General features: G+C 35.0%; 1 protein-coding gene across 3 annotated transcripts in view; it reads right to left on the bottom strand.

Moving 5' to 3' along the window:
* Nucleotides 1–3093: 3093 nt before the first annotated feature.
* The window catches only part of LOC128212205 (uncoordinated protein 58-like), a 30889-nt gene continuing 13165 nt past the window's right edge, over nt 3094–20817 (bottom strand). Inside the window, exons 1-4 of one of the 3 annotated variants that reach the window (XM_052917539.1) lie at nt 11851–11954; nt 8588–9100; nt 4430–4638; nt 3094–4253 (exon numbers count right to left, since the gene is read on the bottom strand). In XM_052917539.1, the coding sequence (XP_052773499.1) occupies nt 3207–4253; nt 4430–4638; nt 8588–9065 (1734 nt within the window). In that variant the 5' untranslated portion in view covers nt 9066–9100; nt 11851–11954 and the 3' untranslated portion in view covers nt 3094–3206. Of the gene's footprint in view, nt 4254–4429; nt 4639–8587; nt 9101–11493; nt 11619–11850; nt 11955–20817 lie in introns of those variants that run through there. The other 2 variants (XM_052917538.1, XM_052917537.1) reach the window with 2 other exon arrangements.

Genomic DNA, 20817 nt, shown 5'->3' with positions numbered 1-20817 from the left:
CGTCGAAAATGTCTATTGTATTTGTATTGTATATCTATATTGAATAGACTTCCCTATCGCCATGCATGTTCTAAAAACTTTATAAGAGAGAGAAGTCATGTATTCTTCCTAAAACACCTCACACATGTTTGCTATACATCGATTATATTATATAAAGATACAGCTGGCTCATTGTCTCATCGATTCATACAAGGCGGTCTATCGAACGGATCAGACTCACATGATAAGTATGTTTTGCACCGATAGGCATGTTCACAGATTAGCAATAATGATGCACTATTTGTCTGACACCCTTATGAATAATTAAACTATGAAACATTCTTCCATGATTGCGAGTGACGTAGCGTAATCGAGGTTCAAATGGTTTGTCTGCTGACTTGCATGAACCGTCACGCGTTTGACGTCACTCCCTTTCTTGATGAAGGTAAACTCATCCGATGCGCGCACATTGTGCTTATATGAGCAGCATCGTGCGATTTCGAGCCTTTGGTCATATATATTTTATGCTTTTATGATTTTATAGGGTATTTGAATAAAATGAAATTACAAAAAGTAACACTGAAACGCTCATAATAATATCATTTATATTTAGTAAAAAAACATGTTAACATGAGAGTATTTATTGCGCATTTCGAAAAACTAAATTTTACGTCAGGCATATGTCGCCATTCCGAAAGGACACCATTGAATGACGTGCACCATTTACGTTTTGGTATAACACCTGACACGAATTTTTTTATGAAAAAATATATTTTTGAAATTTTAACTAATTGGGTCGTTTTAAACGCAAACGATGGATACATTCAAACTTTGTTGAACGCAATCCGTACTTGCTATGGATCGATTGATATGAAGCCCATCCATCCAAACGAACGTCAAAAGTGAATTTGAATCTGCGAGATTAGAGTACTTGAATTATAAATTATCAGACAGAAAGCTCATCAAGAAATCTTCTTTGAAGGCGAACAACATCAGCATGTTAACAAATACATCAATTGAAGAAACGTCTAGCAAAATATGTTGCAATAAAACCTTCTCCAACATAGCTTTACGGAACAAACGAAATCTATTAATTAACCATTTCAACCTTATTTTGCACGATATACAGCAATTACATAGCCTCATTATTCACAGTTATCTGTTTTGGCTCTGATGCTAATAACGTGCTTCTTTTTATTTGCATACTGAAACCCCTTCATGACCCCCTTCATGGCCTATCCAATTTCTGTGTAGCAAATATTATTAAATAATTTTTAAAGTCTGCATTCTAAAAAATGCGTGAGTAGACTGCCAAATGGTAATTGCTGGTCTCCCTTTAACTCAATATGACTATTTGATTTTCCCAAGTCTTTGTTTACCAAGTCTTATCTACTTTGATAAGATTTACCTTTTGCGTTTTATCTTTATTAAGGATTGTTGGGATAAGAGTGAGGTTTGTTCACGTAAACTGGTTTAAACCCCCAGTAAATTTACATTTTACTGAACGTTCCAAGGCGGTACCTGACAATTCTTGATAAACATACCTATTTTATATATATATATATAGTATGTTTGCACTGTGCTGTTTGTGGAGTTTTTGTGCTGTTCTTCTATGTTTCTTGTTTGTGATTTTGTGTTCTATGTCTTTGGCGTTTGCCCAGTGGCACTAAACCGGGTCTATGTTTAGACGTTTTGCTACTGAGCTTGTTTCTGTAGCCTTTTGCATAAATATTCGTTTTGCCACTGGACCTTCCCGCCTTTAAATCCCACACGAGTAGTGGGACAATAACAATAGAGGATCTGCCCTATTTACTCCATATCATGATGTGCAAATTTGACGGTGAACATAAACATTCATTTCGTAGCGAGTACTTTGTCGATCTACATGATTTGGAAAAGTCGTCTATTTTTTCATAGACCTTTCTGCCATAAACCCGAATTTATAATAGATGTGTGAATGGCTATCGTACTAAAATATATTTAGAGTACATTAGAGTACAAATGTGAGTGAGTGACCGGACGTCATACTACAGCCTTTGACAAATATTCCATGTTAGTGAGCCGACGTCATGGTTACAGCCGTTGACCACTTTTAAAGTAGGTGAGCCGACAAGACAGGCGTTTAAAAAAATATTTGTATGTACAATTATGTGAGGAGCTGTTAAAATGGTTCATATAGTTTATTGCCTGGTGCTTATTCGAATCGTTGTTATCACAATAAAATAAACATGTCCAATATTTCGTAAATAATAAATAAAGGTTTCGTACATTACATAGCGAATAAGACTAAGTCAGATAACCAAGGAATATACCGTACCCCTTGATTGAAAATTCTTGAACGTATATACGACTTATATGAAGATTTATTCATTTACATCTACACAGGATCCATAATTTTAAACAGTAAAATTGATGAGTTTAAACAGTTTTAGAAATTATGCAAACAGCGCAATTAACAAACTGAAATGGCATCGCGTAAAAGGTCAAGTACGTAAAATCATAAACTTAAACAAAACAAAGAGCTGACTTGTATGTTAATGAAACACACATTGGATACTATATACAATTATGGCAGGTTTGAGCAAGATATGGATGCATGGTGGAATACACACGTCACTTAAACAAAGTAAACACAATCACAGTCATTAGCCCTTAGAACATTATAACCAAATGTCCCGCTTTTCGCATGTTGTTTAAAAATAAAACACTTTAAAACAATAAACCGATAGTTATTAATTTGCTTTATTTGGTGTTTGAAATTATATTTGTCCATTGCGATGACAGTTTCTTTCGAGTATGACATGTTGTAATTTTCGTAAATCAACAGTGTGCCGCTATTGATTTTAATCGGGTGAATCGGTCGATTTTAACAGATGCTGGAACATTAGACAAAATATAATACCATACACTAAGATAGTAAAAGAATAATTCGTACGTATTTACCAAATAATTGCGCCGTGGGTCTGCGACATTCCTGGTCAAATTATTTTGGTAAATGCATTTCAAATTACCTTAATGATTCTATTATACATTTTACGTATATATGTCATTGATCAATTTGACAAAATATACAACATACAACTCATATAATTTAATTATATTAAAACAAATGCAAATCTGTATCGCTTTAATTCTTGATTATCAACATTACATATAGACAGCAGTTAAATTATCTTGGTTAAATTGGCATCTAAACACAAACTAGTGCACCCAGGCATTTCAGATATCTATTTGGTGTCTTTCTTCACCGAAATTCTGAACGCTCCGAGTGAGGCAAATGTTTGCGTCGGCGATTTTGTAGGGGACCTTGTTGAGGATTTTGTAGGTGATGTAGGCGGTGTTGGGGCCCTTTTCTTACACTCCTTCCGATGTTTTGGTGATATTGTATTTTCACTGGTGGTTGACTGGACGTCACCAATTGAATTATATGTGTCGTCGGCGGCAGGTATGTCTTCGGGAATGTCTACAGTTGCTACTTTTTCTCTGGAAATATTTGCTGGGCTACCGCCGTCCGGAGTTGACCCTCTTTTTCTGAATTTCTCATCTGCTCGCTTTTTAAATCTGGTTGTTTCGTTTGATATGTTAGTTTTAATACCAGTAAACGCTTTGTCAGTCTTATGTTTGAACTTGGAAGTTTCATCAGTAATGTTTGTTCTTAGGTTAGTGAGACGTGCATCTGTCTTCTGCCTTAACCTGCTTGTTTCATCTTTGATATTGTTTTTCATACCTGATACTTTTTCCCGCGCATTTTTGCTTACCTGGTTTACTTTATCACCTATCTTTTTTTTTGCCTCGCCCATTTTCTGCTTAGCCCTTTTGGACATACTGTTGAAAAACTCAATCGCGACATTGATACACATAGAAACCAATGACAACCCGACAAACATGTATATGGATGAGATAATAAAAAACTTCTGATGTGCAGGTAAAACATCACCGAAGCCAATGGTTGAAAGCGACACAAATACAAAATAGAATGACTCTATAAATGTCCAGTCCTCCCATATCGTGTACATGGTCGCTCCCAGCATGATGTAAACAAACAAGATACCAATCGCAATACTGATTGGAAGGTTAAACTCATCGTCCACCTCGTACCCATACACCACCTTGGAACTACTGCGACTGCGCTGCCCTGCCGCGGCCTCCTCGTCGTCAAGACTTTGGAGGCTCTTTGCCTTCAGGCTATCCGTCTCTATTGCTTCAACGTGCGCCTGTTCTACGAGAGCAGGTGCGCTGGAGCTTCTCGTCTTCTTAAAGTCAGCCTTCGTAACCTGATTGTCACAAGTAGTTGAAAATAAGTGTTTTAAATATAAAAAAAAATAATGTTATACAAACACTAGTAGCATATACACAGTCTAAACGGTCCTCTAGACATAGCGTACAATTAATTCAATGCGTTGAGCGTTTTAATAAAAAAACACTATCAGTAGAAGACAAACAGTGCTACCTGATATTTATTCTGCAGCGTTGATCGGACCTTCCGGAAGTAGCCGGTGTAGTAGTACCTCCTAACGAACGCCCACAGGTATTTAAGACCGCGGGTGAACACTTTCCCCAGTTCCGCCAGCAGTAAGAGTGCCAGGGGGATCCCCACACTCGCATACACGATCGTTAACACACGCCCGATACCCGTTACGGGATAGATGTTCCCGTAACCTGGAAGACAGAAAACATTGTTATTTTAAACAAAATGATAACCTAAACAGTGTACATATTTACTGCTCTAAGGGCATACAATGCCCGGCATAAGCGATACGCACACACGCTCGCCCGGTAGAAGCGACACGCACCGACACTCGCCCGGTAGAAGCGACACGCACCGACACTCGCTCGATAGAAGCGACACGCACCGACACTCGCCCGGTAGAAGCTACACGCACCGACGCTCGCTCGATAGATGCGACACGCACCGACACTCGCCCGGAAGAAGCGACACGCACACACCCTCGCCCGGTTGATGCGACACGCACACACGCTCGCCCGATAGAAGCGACACGCACCAACACTCGCCCTATAGAAGCTAAATTGAAGTTTCTGCAAGCCGAAAATGTAACAATGTGATCAGTATCAATAACATAAACCTTTTAAACACGTTAATGTAACCCTACCCCCACCCACCCTCATGCGAACTAACACACCGGGTAGACGTGTCCGTAGCACGATGATTGGTCTGCAAATGGCACATTATAAAAGGAAAACATTTGCGCATGTTCATGAGTGTTTCGGAATTTTTAAATGCATTGTTATTCAAAATAATATTTGTGTTCATTAGCACGTTTTACTTTAGTCCACTTTTCTCTGTTTCATATGTTGAACACATTTCAAATGGTATTCAACTGAGGTAACACTAATGTGTCCGTCTAAAAATAATTTATATTCTAATAATTATTTTCAATCTAACTAAGAAACGCCCTAAAGACCATTCATCTAAAAATACTCATGGAACTATTCCAGCAATTTATTCATACGATTGTTTCTATTGTTCATGATCGATATATTAGAAAAAAGGTAGTTCTTCTTTATTTCTCGAAGTATATTTTAAAGACCTCCAGTATTTAAAATCGAAGCGGATACAGGAATTGACGTAAGACGTACCTTTCGGTTCTGAGGGAGGGACGCATGCCAAAGGTTGCGCCCCTCCCTCAGAAGCGAAAGTGTATGGCATAAACAGTTTGCATGGGGAATTTGGGTTACTCCGTCAATATTTTTTTTTTACAATTTGTAGTCAGGAAAGGTGAATTATAAGAGCGTATTTTATTATCATTTTCTCTGAAAATGACATAAAATTATCATTATACTGTTAAATAGATTTAAAAAGATCGGATATATATTTTGTGTTAAATTCTTCAAGGTACTACATTTCTGAAATGCATGTTACGCGTAAAATAACATTGCTTTTAAGTTTGCGGTATTTTTCTTCTCGTCATAGGCGCAGCTGAAACTGTAGGTTTTTTTAATAGTTATTACCAGACAAAAATCATGTGATAAAAAGACACTCGTCATCGTATAATACACAATTCCTTGAAATGTGTTTGCAATCATGCCAAATGCTCGTTTGCAAACTAATTTCATGAACTCGTTAAATAAATCAATTCATGTAAAATATGTTAACAGTTTTACATTGTTATAAAGTTAATATTTCATCATAAAGCAACTGACGGTCGCTGCTATTTATTAGGGATTCTTATCTTAAATACATACATCAATAAACCAAACGCCAAGAAATAATAAGCTTTAGTTTGAGGTAGACACATTTTTGAACAACGAAAGGTGTGCAGAAGAATTGACTCGTCTGAATTATAATTATATTCTTTTTTTCTCCAAATATATATATATCCGATGATAAAATACATAAAAGTGCTAAAAATATGCTAAAACATTTAAACATGATTACGCCTCGTTCAACAATAATATCACAAATGACTAAAGAGCAGTTCAAACAATCTCACAGTAGTACTGTAAAATATATTTCTTTAAAAGTCAATACAAAGGTCTAAAAAATGAAACGTTCCCATTTAACATAGGATGAGTGTGAAGACGACTAAAATATCGTTATAACCGCCCAGAGATCATTAAATCTAAAATTTAGACCATGGTTAAATAATTACAGTCGGTCGGGTAACAAGAAACATACAAGCTATTTGTTTAGGCCTAACTGAAAGTTTTGCATTGTTTTTGTTGATATCGTTTTAATACATAAAACTCGACGAGAGAAACAGAATTATGTTTCAAAACACGGTCTAACTTGTAATCTCGCTCAATGCTTGCACATTTTGCAGGAAAACAGTGTAGATATTACTTGGATATGCACTGGTTCTGATATGCCTTGAGCATTTGAAAACGTTCTCGGTTTATTGCTTGTGCTTCCATCTGTAACAAACCTGTTCATGCCACGTTTCTATAATATGATAAATTTGTTAGAAACAATATCAAAAGAAAAGAGTAAGAAATGTTATTAATAAGTAGATATTACAATTCCCGAGTAGCTAAACTTCTATACATGAGCGGAAAGCCTACGGTATTATTTGTATCATGTGTGAGGGTGTTTTCTATGTTTTCGTATATACATAAGTCTCATATTGGAACTGTACCGAATAGGTAGACTGTAAAGCGTGTGGATAAATTAAAATGCTAATCCCGTATACCACACGTGAGTTATTAAATGTTGTCATTGACAATGTTTGCTGTGCATATGGCACAGTATATTAAAAAAGCAACCATAAGCTGACGAAATATAACAAAACTAAAGCCTTTCAAATTGTTCATTTTTTCAGGCATTCATTTGTAGGAAAGAGGGAGGGAGATGATTTCAATTTAAAACTAAAGCTAAAAGCAATCGCTAGCACTATATGAACAAGATAAAAAAAACATTTATTAAAATAAAGGAAATTATTTTGTTAATCTAAAAAAGGTAGTTATTTCTCCCTTAAATATCCGAATATGCATAAGTAACGAAAAAAACAAAAAAATCGAGAAAAAAATATTTTTCTAACTGAAAACAAAAACATGCGGCCTTGTCTGAGAAAGTATACATATTATTTCCCAATCAAATACATCTTTGAATACACTACATGTACAATCAAAAGGACTAATTACATTATTGTATATAGAGCTGGTGTTTTGCATCTCATATCATAACGAGATAAGAAAACGGCATCAAATATTTCTAAGTAGAAACTATATCGCTTTGATATATCTTAGTTTTGTATCTGTAAAACTGGTAAGTTTGGATTTCTACTGCACATAGAATAAGCACATTTTGAACGTGTTCTGGTGTTTGAAAAAGTTTATGTCTTTCGCATTCTGTATACTATTTTTTTATATATTTTATTATGTTGCATCCAGTAATTACTCAGATGACTAGTTTAGCAATTATTGAGTGCTTGATAGTAAATAAATGATGCAAACATGTTCATTACATTTTCTTGTACACTTGGAACGTGACGTCACCACAATCTAGTTGACTAGCGGGTCCTGTACTAGTCTAGAATAATAGACGTTCAAAACGGGATTCTTCTAATCCCTAAATGTCCAAACGGGTTAGTAATAAACCAAAGGCCTATTATAAAAGGAAGTGGTTTATGTTTGAAATAGTTGATAAAAAATGTATTAATATTTTACCATGTAACTGCAAAAAACAAGCATTAAATACATTAAAACGGGCTTTATTTGTAAAAAAGCATCCTATTCAGATCAACAAAGCTTCTTATGACAGGCGACACTATTGCATTGTGAACTGTGGGTGCACTTTATGCATAATCGTTATGTTTTGACAAAATGGAATGAGTAAAACCCTAAAACTTACAATTGTATCAAATATAATTGTTAGATAGCTTGTTTGATATAGTAATATGTTTTTTTTATACTTTTTTAGAAGTAATTTGCTTTAACCTGAAGTCCTAATAAGAATGTCAGTTTGTAAGGATTTGCCTTATATAATTATCGTTAAAAAATCCAATTACATGCTGTCTCTTATTAAAGAACTAATATTGAATTGGAATAATGTATTATCTATCATTTTGTTCTTTGTATCGAAATGCTAAGATTTAAGACAGTACAAGGCGCGAGAATTATTTTTATATAAAATAACCTGAACACTTATTACCTATAGTGGTGTAGACAGTCCATACGAAGAAAAGGCTGCCCCAATACGTCCACACCTCTACTGTGGAGTCCGTGGTCACATCATTCTTAATCGCCTCCCGGATCGCCGATTCATAGTCCACTAAGAGCTTGTTTGTGTCCGCCCTGAACTTGTTCACGTCTTGGACCTGATTCACTGACTGCAGTAATTGAGTAATTAGATTCTTTCTAATATCCGTAATGTTGGATTTGTATTTTTGTTCATGATATGATTCCACGGCCATAAATATGGCGGCGCCGAGCGCAGTGTATGCTATAAGAATGATGATAAGCCCAACCAGGGACCGCGCCGCCTTGTACACGGCCTGGGCAACTCTTCTAGTCTTTCCAAGGCATCCCTCGGGCTGGGTCAGCTTTTCCGAGGAAATGGTGACGTCAGTGGCCAATGTGTCCGTACTTCCGGCCACTGATGCCGACAAATGGTCGTCGTCCGCGTCCATCGACTTTTCCGGTTTGTACAGGAGACGAGTGTCCTCTGAAAATATTTATGTGTAATTTGAATTGAAGCATTAACACCTAATCAATAGAGAAAATGTTCAGTTTTAATCCACTCTAATATTTTCCCTGCACCTTGTTTATTGTTATGAAACATTTATGTAAAATGAACAACCAAGTTAAACCATCAATCAACAGGCACGCACCAGATAATGGTCTAGTCTTTTGAATTAATAACAGAATCAATTCTTGATAATACAATCATGAAAGAATAATGCAACCGTAATATTTTGTATGAGTTTAAAATGTTATCGAATTTAATTTCACCGGAAATTCATTGACATTGTGCATTTTGATTTGAATGATTTTCATTCTTTTTAAAAGCTATGTAATATAGAAACAAATGATCAGCCCACGTACATTAAAGGTCGTAACTTTCCATTGATTTCTAATGTTTTGATATAAATATGAAATATAAAATCCGATAATCTTATTTATATGAGAAAAAATATATTAAAAAACTGAAATGAAAGGATGTAGAAAACCTCAAGATGGTATATCAAAGATAGTTCATAAACACAACTTTCTTTGATATACTATCTATTAGATAAGATATTTCTTCCGATCATGTAACTAGACACGAACTATGAGTGTAAATAACATGAGCCATACTTAATGAGCGAGTGATGGCTGCATGGTGATGTGTATCATGGAAACAGGCTGGAAACCGCCAAGAATGTTCACCATTGGTTTTAAAGTACCTTTGAAATGTTTAGAGCGTTTTAATGCCATAAAATGTCTGGCCATATTAGTGTCAACATGTTTTCCCTTCAATTTACCTAATTGCCTTTTTCAATTTGTTGTGGAAAGCAATAAATATAAATAGGTTAAAACAAAACACAAATAAACTCAAACGGCACAAGAAAATCCCAATCCAGAGGGACACTTTGGCAAGTACATAGGTCTGCTTTACCTAAAGTTCGTTCAACTACAAATAATGCTAGAACTCTCCTTATTTTTATGTTCTCATTACTTGACAAAAAAATGATGTTCTCTAAATCCTCAGGACAAGATTACGTTGATTACGTATTTACATCGCCAGATTTCATAGAATCGGACATGTTAGGGGATCTACACTTGAAGAAACATTTCTAATTACGGAGCATTTGATCATGTCAACAACACTTGGACCCATAAACACATTTCAGCTTATTTGTAGTTACAAAGACGAATTGAATACTGAAAAAAACAATGATGTTAGTAAGCGCTTGGTATGGTACCTAATTAACCAATTAAGTCCAGATTACGACCTTGTCCGAACTTCATAACAATAAGACGGACGTGCACGAAAGTACGTCACTACTTATATTTTCGTGGAACAAATATTGTCTGACTCATAACGGCATAATTAGTGTTAGTATATTTTAATTACTTATAACAGCAATGGTATCGTCTGCCTCTAATTGGCAAGAACTAAAGAGTAAGTTTCGAGAAATACCATCACTTCCATGTCTATTCTCATACATACATTTGCCAAGAACAGTTCGAATCCTGCCAAAACAGGGCTATGCATAAAAACTTGACAGTTTAAAGATAAAACAAAACTCATGTGTTTCATGTAGCAGACATTCCCGCAGGAAAAGCAACTACGTTTTTTTCTACGTAATGAATGCAATGAAGTAAATGCAACCTTAATTACCGAAAAAGATTTTACGGCAAGCTTAATAAAAAGAAATTTAATCACTTATTCCGTTGGCAAACATTTAAACTTCGTCTAGGCGTAAACGCTTTGGTTGGCATTTAAACCTGCATTTAATTACGAATTGTAAAACTATTACAGAACATTACAAAGTATTGGTTTTGATTTTGAATATTCTTAATATATCATGAGAATGACGGAAAGGCAAACATTTGGCGTTAGAGGCCTCAACATCAAAATACAAGTCAACACCACCGTAACTTACATCACACACATTATTGAAATTAATTTAAACCCATATCACCTGTGCATTGAAACAATTAAGCATTACTAGGATGAATGAGGGTATAAATACAAACTGGACGAGCTAAAACGGACCATGCACTTGTTGTGATAAAACGGAACTAGTGTAAAAAATAACGAGTGAGGGTTTAATGCATGTAAGAATGTTTTTTCGTACATTAAAGCGAACTGCAACTTTGAATAGAATTGAACAAGTTTATCGCTTATATGAGAGCAATCATGAAGAATGTGCAAAAGAGCCGAAAGTAAAATTTGTCAATTAGCTTACAAAAATATATGAGTAAAATATTGTTTTAGATAAATAACATTGCTGATACAACTTTTGAAAATTATGCTTTTGATGATAATCCGTTTTGTCACAAACCACCAGCTCTTTTTCATAATAAAGATGTTGTTCAGCGATAGGTTAATATAATTAATTCTACACTTACCACTTGTATCTATACCTTTCACACATATTATCTCCGAATGGTTTGGAATTTATACTTTGTATAACTTTGAAATCTCAAAACTTCAACACGTTAAAAATACTCGATAATGCATCGTAGGATGATACTTTACGCCGGTAATTAGACACGCCAAGTTAGGATCTCAGATTACTTAGCAATATTGAGGCAGAATAAACAGAACACTATTAAAATCAATACTAAGGCTTCTAGCACAGCAGGTATGATCAGTTTTTTCTTATAAGACTATTTTACTGGCACACGCCTGAACGACTAAGTGTTATCGCGATACCAGCTAAACGATTTTGTGATATAACGGAAACAAACAAAATATTGTTTTACCAAATTAATATATATCCAGTTGATTGTAAAAGCAAAATAGTGTAATGTTTATCCTTTCTTCAAAAACACGTGTTTGCCATCCGATGCTTATCTGCATTACTCATGCTGGTTCCGTCGAGATCGTTGAACAGTGTTGGCATGCTCAGCCGTATTTTCCTAGTCACTGCGCTACCCTGGGAAGTCCCGAAGAAATAAATACTTTCGCACCGAATATTAATATGCTTGTCATTAGTTCTTCGCTGAAGCCAAGTAAGAGAAACAAATCAGATAGACTTGTCAATGAAGCCTCTTACATTTCTCATCTGTGTAAAACAATCCCAGATTGAAACGAGCTTTCTCATCTACGGCTTAATCATTATGGCTTCAGTAAAAGTAGTGAAGGTATATAAACGTATTTGCAAATGAACTGTGAATAATTTTACATCAAGAAAATATCTTCTTCGTAAGCTTGTTAATTAAGTTGAAACTGTTTTATAGTATGCTTTATTTTGAAACAATACGTGAAAAACGACAAGTTATAACAACATTTATTTCTCCCGTAAGCAAGATGTGACACCAGAATGTGGTGTTGTTTCGTGTGTGTGTGTGTGTGTGCGTGCGCGTGCGTGTCCGTGTGTGTGTGTGTGTGTGTGTGTGTGTGTGTTGGGGGGGGGGGGGTGTTGAATCGGAGAAAACACTCCTGTGTCCGGCTTATTCACTAATCAAACTCTTATTCTACTTAACCTGTCGCCAAATTAATTTATTCCCTTAGCGCGATATCGGTGTGGTTTGCTCATAGCAGAATATGCATTATTAATTTGCATTGATGATATTATCGCCATGACAGCATCATATTTTGCGGAATCATTTTGTATATTAGTTTTGCTGGCACCCAAGGGGTTATTGAAGAAAGCTTGAACTATGTTTTATATGTTGAGTTCATAATATGTTCATAATACTACATATAATATAAAAATGATATGCGGTAAGTCGTCTGCAAAATAACTCAATAGTATGACCAGCCAATCCCTTTATCTACTATTTTTAAACTACAGTAGGAAGCCCTTTAGGTCTCTTTAATTTAGATTGAAGAAAACCTTGGAGAAATGTTCATATACATCAAGATACCGATCGACATGCCTCCAATATCAGGTATCCCGTGCCTTGGTTATGCTCTGCTTCTTTCATACACTTGAATGACAATGGAATGTGTGGAGGTGTTCATTTTTCAATTTATTGCAATATTCTTATACGTGAGAAATTAAACGTACTACATATTCATCTCTTCTAAGGACATCATTACATTTCCGCTGTCAAGTACTTTTTTTACTCATATTGGAAAGCGGTCTTCTGGGAAATCTAATACATCCATCATGCATTAAGCATCCAAAGGTCTAACTTAAAACCCTAATCCTAAATACAATTGTAAATAATAAATATCCGTTAAACGCACAAATCATATAAAAACCATACACAGCTCTATGTGGCCTAAAGGATAATAACACTATTGCTGAATGCTTAGTTCATACAACTTGTTTTCTAATGAGCCATATAGCATCCATGTATTATCAATTAGCATGACCGTAGCTACCCGATAGTATCCATGTTTTCACAAGATTCTACTAGAGTTCTTGGATAATACATTAGCGGACATGAGAAAAACAGTTAAGTGTTTTACCACTAGACCACGGATTCGCCGGTTTAGGTGATGAACACATGTAAGCGGCAAGAGCATGTCATTTTTTACTGGTTTGTTGACCCACATGCCTAGTGTACACAACTAACATCAGTAAATAGACCAGTTGCGAAGAAGCAAGTTGGCACCAACGTCCTTTAATGTTTTTTGTTTGCAACTATGCAGTTTTTCGCTTTATCTCATAATCGTACGAAAGACATTTTACTACAATGCTAGGAAGTCTCTGTGATTCTGTACGTGTTATTTCATTTGAATACGACCAAAAGATCGGAGCTAAAATGTTTGCATGTTTCTGTTGGGCCCGAGATAAGGGCATTATCATAAATGACATATAAACTGCAAAACATAGTCCAATTGGCTCGAAATGTCTAAACAAAAGGTGTAACACATGTTTCATTGAGCCCTGCCGTATGTTCGTACAGTGAAATTATTTCTAGAACATTCTTAAGGTTAATGACCGGAATAAAATCCCTTTTTACAATCATTGTCAGGAAATATGTCATAATAATATTTTGTCTGAATGGATGGAATATTATCATTACTCTCTGCATTTACACAGAACTTACTGACGTCACACAATGTTTCCGTATTGAGGTTCATTGGCATATTAAACTATCTGGTCATTACATGGTCATTTATATCCGAATCCCAAGTTTTGACTATTCAATGTTTATACCGTCTCCTTTATTGTCAATTTTCTAGGGATAAAACCAACTTCAAAACTTCACTACATTGCACTTCTATGCCAATTGAACGTAGTATTTATTATCTATTTGATCAGCGGCGTCGTCAATGTCGTCACTAGTTTCGACGTAAAATACAATTAAATACAATTAACGGCAATAAAATGTCACTTGGTCTATAAGTAGCATAATTGTTCTACTATTCCGATGATGTTGCGATCTTCGTACTATGAATATAATTTTAATGATGCACAATCAATGAAATGTATTCTTCAGGAAATGTTCTGTAAAATCCTCTCCGCAGATAATTCTCGCACTATTTTACTCATACCAGATTTGCTCCAGAAAATTGACTAAACCTTTTCTTTGCCTAAAAACCAAGAATGCTAAATTAACACGGAGCTTGAATTCTTACTGTTTTGCTGTAATTATATTTAATTATATTGATCGGCTAGTCCTTTTTCTGTTATTCATTTGTTTAGTGTTTGTTGGAACAGTACCGAATGCACATACTTGAATTATTACAATACCATCGTTTACATTATTTTTTGAGAATGTTTGACTGAATAATAAAAAAGAGCATGTAGCTTTTCCCATCGCCGATACACTTGATACGAACGAACGATACGATCATGCTCGTCTTACTATAAGGCCAAGGTTAACAGAAAATACTTACCTGGTTTATGGACAATGCAGCCAATATTTATATGAAAACTACATAAAGGTTGTTGTAAAAACGGGCAGGGTTGGCTAGCGGACCATTTGGTCAATGTTGATGAAACATACAGCCCCGATAAGCAGACTTAACGGCTTAGATTTGAAAACGCTACTACTCGTAGGCGTAGGACGATACAACTCAGATTAAGCGACATATATACGGCCCAGATTGAAGATAACTGAACAATAGCGAAATTGAAATTAATATAAAGTATGGCTATTTTTAAAATGATATTACACTCTTTTCGTTAGTTAAATACATTGAATAAGCTTAGCTTAATATCGTTACAGTGGCACGGTGTTCTATAACGTGAATGTTTTTATGACTATCTGTGAGGAAAATGTTGATTATATAAATACTGAAATTGATTATTAATGATATCCCTATTTTGAAGTTGACCTAGACTTCCCTGACCAGATTGCAGTACTTGTTAATTCTAAACAGCATGCATTTTACATTTTGAAAATTATGAAAAAGGGGAGGCTCGTAAAGTTGGTGCCAATTAATATCATCATTACAGGTACATGTAACTTGATAATTAAGACCAGTCCAAGTATACTTGATCAAGTGCATTCAGTTGAAAATAGGCATACGACCATAATTCTAAAAGTCCTCACAGAGCCAAGGCGATATTGCACTGATTAATAGTATTTAATACGCATTGTGTGGTAACTGTTAAAGGTTCATTTTGGAAAAAAATATACTCCCGACGCATGCCAAATACCAATTATACAACAACCATACATTTACATAGGCAACAAAAACATACCTCGAAATAAATAATTTTTCACGGAAAGTTTTTTGTGTTAGTTTTCTTATGTCGTTTTGAAATTTCGTTAATTTCAATTATCAATAAAAAAATGGGCTCTATAAAATTTTGCCTTCGAATGGGATAACTTCATAATAAGTGTCGTCGGCATCCTCAGTCTTCATTCCGTTAATTCCATTATAATAGTACCGGGGGTATCCGATAATGCATTAAACGTGTCCTCTTCAGTTTATAAGTGGCTAGGTAGGTTCATATGTTAAACGTATGTTATATTAATCAACCTGGAATTTTAATTTGCTCAAATAAAGCGGAGGAAGAATTGGGAAAAAATATTAATTATATTGATTATATATCATACTAAATATTTCTCATACAGTGACTTACGAACCATCTAATTTCAGTATGTTCAAACTTAAGAAATGATCAAAATGACGGTGCAGATTATTTTTTTAGCATACTGACAATAGATAGTCATATTATATCTTGGCATAGTTTCACAAAAATATGTAAAAGTTACTGCATGTACTACTCGAGTCATTGCAAATTTACTTACTTATTTTTACTTTATACTTATTTTCAATCACAAGGTTGTGCGTTAAGTAAGTGTTCTGAATTTTGTTGTCTGGGACTACGTTCAATAACAGACGTAATATACGCCACACTAGTTTATGGTTAGGCTCTGCCTACTGACGATTATCGTTTTGTAATGGGACCTTTTTGTTGACGATACTGACGACAACGCTGTCCCACATGGTTGACCAATTTTCATATTCTTATTATCAGCATTCTTGTGTACTTATTAGATATGCAAAACCAGATTTTAAATGATGAAAGGGCAAAACCAAACTAACAAACATTTACTATTTACCATAATAAAGTTTTTGTAACAATTGTACACTATTTTTGTTGTACAGTTGAACACCGCTATTCCGAATACCTTTTAACTGAAATTATCGCTATTTCGATTTTTTGTCGGTCCCGATTTTACTCCTTCTTTATTGACTAAATTTTTGGTCTTTTATCCGAAATCGCTATTCCGAAGTAAAAACTACGGTTCCGATTTGGTATTTCACACCTATTTATCAATTCTTATTTCGAACTCGATCAATATATATGCAAAAAGCTACAGAAAAAGGCATAGTTTTTCACACCATACTGCGAATGCACTCGGGCATCGGCTTGAGGTGACAATGGAGCACAATTAGCGCTGGTTAAAACATGACATTGAGCATGCGTATGTTACAAACATACGATACATCACATCATGCTTTAAAAAATAGACCGAACGATACTGGGTTAACAAAATGTGATTTCAATGCTATTTAAAATTAAATTTGCTCTTTATAAACTATGCTATGTTTCGAATGCATATATGTGCTGTCATTTTGTTTAAAATGTTTTACGTTGTTTCAATAAAGTAGTATAATAACGAATTATTTGTCAGTTATAAAACACTAAATCAACAAATATTTTTGTATACGAAAGATTACTCAAACCGAGTTGATCGTATTGGTAACGTGTAACCGACATTGCAATTTTCACGACTTAGTATTTCACGTCATCTATAATTCGCGAACACTGTCATTTGCGGAAAATTGTTAATCCGAAACACCGCTATTCCGAAGTATTCTTGTCAGAAAGTTTAATCCGACTACGAAGTAACTAAACAGAGAAGATCCTATTCTAGATAAATCCTCTGCTTTTATACCTTAATAGGGTAGTATAATTCATTGACTAGTGTGTCAGCTTTGGTCGACTTAGTCTTGTTTTATCTCATATAATTTCAACTTCGATTTCATATTGTACCAGTTCACCTGTTTCTACAAATACGCCTTGGGCTCCAACCGATGACCGTACTTAGTCTAGTTGTATTTAAACACAAAGAAGAAATACACTCAGCTTTTCACTTAACAAATGTTGTTTTTAAGTATTGTTTTATGACAAAATCTACTTATTCAATAATTCTGTAACTCTAGTCTATATCTCACCGCTTTGTGATCACTCAGAAAATATAGGTTTGTTTTAGTAACTCATTAATAAGAGCCCAGATGTGGTCCAATATTCACTTTCTTTATTGAACCAATGCATTAAAAGCAACTGTTTTAGTATTGCTATGCGTTTAGTTGTCATATTATCTGAAAGCACTATGCACGATGTGTATGTCGTTAATGTAGATGCGTTGTATAGTGTTTCACAGTGCTACATTGACCTTCCGGAGATTCATTCATTATTCATTAATTTCAGTCAATGCAGTGACGTCATTTATATTGCCAATATTATGAAGTTTCTCCCATTTCAGAATTTAAATCTGTATTCTGCTTTGGTCAGAGGTGTTACATCAGGGAAAGAGGTATCCTTCACGACAAATTACTAAAAACCATGATGTTGACAGCAATCAATACAATACTTAGAATGTTTCTATTAGCATTCAATGCTAACACAGACTTGGTTAAAGGTAGATTCAGTTTCAAAGAAACCCCACGTCACCGCCTCTCAACTATAATTATAAATTAATTATAACGTTTTATTTTCTGTTAAAAAATCAAGGCCAGTCGTGTCGTATTGATGCGTGCATCAATTAAGCCTTAAGTACAAAACTACCACCGTCAATAACAAGGGACTGCTCGTTTTACAAACTATTAGTTATATGTGTAATATCCAGAAAAAAAATATCTTAGTAATTAGTGTAAAGACTGGATATACCTTAGCATCAGCTGATTAAATATCCATAACGTTTACGCGAAGACATATTCGATTCGTTTGACATGTAAACGTATGTAGAACATTCAAGTAAATTTTGATGACTCTATTACATGGTTATAAGAAGCCTCCGTGAAACTATAGCATACACAAAATTTATAAGCAGCTGTTTCGCATCATCCATTAAACATCCACATCCTATTATAAACCCCTTATCTTGAATATATTTTTTTCATATCCGTTAAATACACAAATAATAAAACAACAACACAATAACTGACAACAACTATTGATTTATGCATATCAATAAGTGCATACAACTAGTGTTCTACTGAGCCATGTAGCATCCCTGTATCATCAATAAGCATTAAAGTAGCGACCTGGTTATATCCATGTTTTCACAAGTTTCTACTAGATAAGAGCACTTTGATAATACACTATCAAACACAGAAATAAACAGTGTCTTACTTCTGGACCACGGATGAATGCACACAAGGAGGGACCCTTGTTAGTTGCGAGGGCATGCCACTTTTAACTGATATGCCCTCGTTCCATTCATTCAGTACTCAACTTACAACAGGAACCAACCCAGTTGCGAAATAACCACTTGGCATCAAAGTGAATGTTTGTTTTGGTTTTATCTCCCATTATCGTACGGACGACGTTGTGTCACCAAGCTAGGAATATACATCACTTGTGACTGGAATTTCGTACATTGGGAATTAATTTGAATACGATCGAGGACTCGTATTACAAGTATTTAGAGGTTTCGGTCATGCCCGAGATTATAGCATTATCATATCAATATTATCAGCATTCTTGTGTACGGGAGTCAAATGGTTTCAAAATATCTAAACAAAACGTAAAAAACGCATGTTTCGTTGAGCTCTGTGGTATTTTCATACAGAAATACCATTTCAAGAACATACTGAGCAGAAGAAAATACATATTTCACAATTATTGTCAGGAAATACGTCGTAACAATATTTTGTCTGAATGAATGGAAATTTCTACATTGCTCTCTGAAAATGCATATAAATACGGACAAACTGACGTCACACAATGTTTTCCTATTGAAGTTTATCGTTATATTTGGTTACTGCATGGCCATATAAGTCCGAATCCCAAGTGTTTGATATTCATGTTTTATATTTTCACTCTTTATTTGCAATATTTGTTGGGATAAAAGCAACTCCAACACTGAATATTACGCTTCTTTGACAATTGACGTATTATTAATTTAACTGTTTGATCAGCGGCGGCGTCAATGACGAGACTCGTCATGGACGTTACATACAATTCACTGCCATAAAATGCCATTTGATCTATCGCAGGCATTTATTTAGTACTTTCATATGGATTCCAATTTTGTTGTATTCTTATGAACTTGAAAGCAATTTAAATGAAAGACAATAACACTTAGAAGTGTATACGTCACGAAATGTTCTGTAAAATCCTCTCTGTGGAACATTCACACACTAATTTACCATGCAAGTGAGTCGCTCCAGTTAATTATCTGATCATTATGTTTGCTGAATTACCACGGAGCCTAAGTTCTAACTGTTGTACTATAACTCCAGTTTTGGCTAGTCTATATCGGTTATTTATTTGTTTATTGTGCTTTGAAACATTACCCAATTAAACTTTCATTTATATACACGCACCTGTTGGGTGACCAAACCCGCCAGTAGTACCGTGCTACTAGATGGCGTCGTTACCGGACACTGTTTCGGAAAACAAATATGGCAGCGCGCATGGATGAAAATGATATAAAATAAAAGAAGAAAATATTTTTTTAAAGTTTTTATTTCATCGATATTTTGACCGATACGCGAACGCTCGATACGATATATATCAACCAAACGCCTTATACCTGTATTCGTTTCTATACGAGAACCGGTACTCTGCCCGAGTAGTCACAGTACCTTCGTGTATACCATTTTTGAATGTTTGAGTATCTTTGCCCATCGCCGATGCATTTCAGACGACATGACCTAGACCGTCAGACTAGAAGACACAAATCCTCCTCCTCCTCCTCCTCCCACTACTACTACTACTTCTACTCCTCCTACTCCTACCACTACTACAACGATTATAATGTTCTAAAATACAATTTATTTGATGAGCTCACCGAAAATTCAGTCAATTACATTAAGTATTATTGGTGTTAATATTATTTAGCATATTATTTAGCATCAACACAGTATTTGCAATATATATGCAACCTAATCACTGCGATGCATTTTTTATAAGATGTGATTTATGAAGAAAATGACGTGCTATGGGATCTTTCTGTTAGCTTGATGGATTCAAACATTGTAACTTTGTATGCCCGATGTGAAGTCACACAATTTCCCCGTTTTTAAAGTACGTTATTGACCCTGTGACCCTGTATCTAATAATGGTATGAAAAGCATTAAAA

Source organism: Mya arenaria, chromosome 12 (assembly GCF_026914265.1).
Source record: "Mya arenaria isolate MELC-2E11 chromosome 12, ASM2691426v1".
In the NCBI taxonomy this organism is placed as follows: Eukaryota; Metazoa; Mollusca; class Bivalvia; order Myida; family Myidae; genus Mya; species Mya arenaria.
The sequence above is the reverse complement of the archived record's forward strand: the minus strand, read 5'-3'. Positions and strand labels throughout refer to the sequence as shown.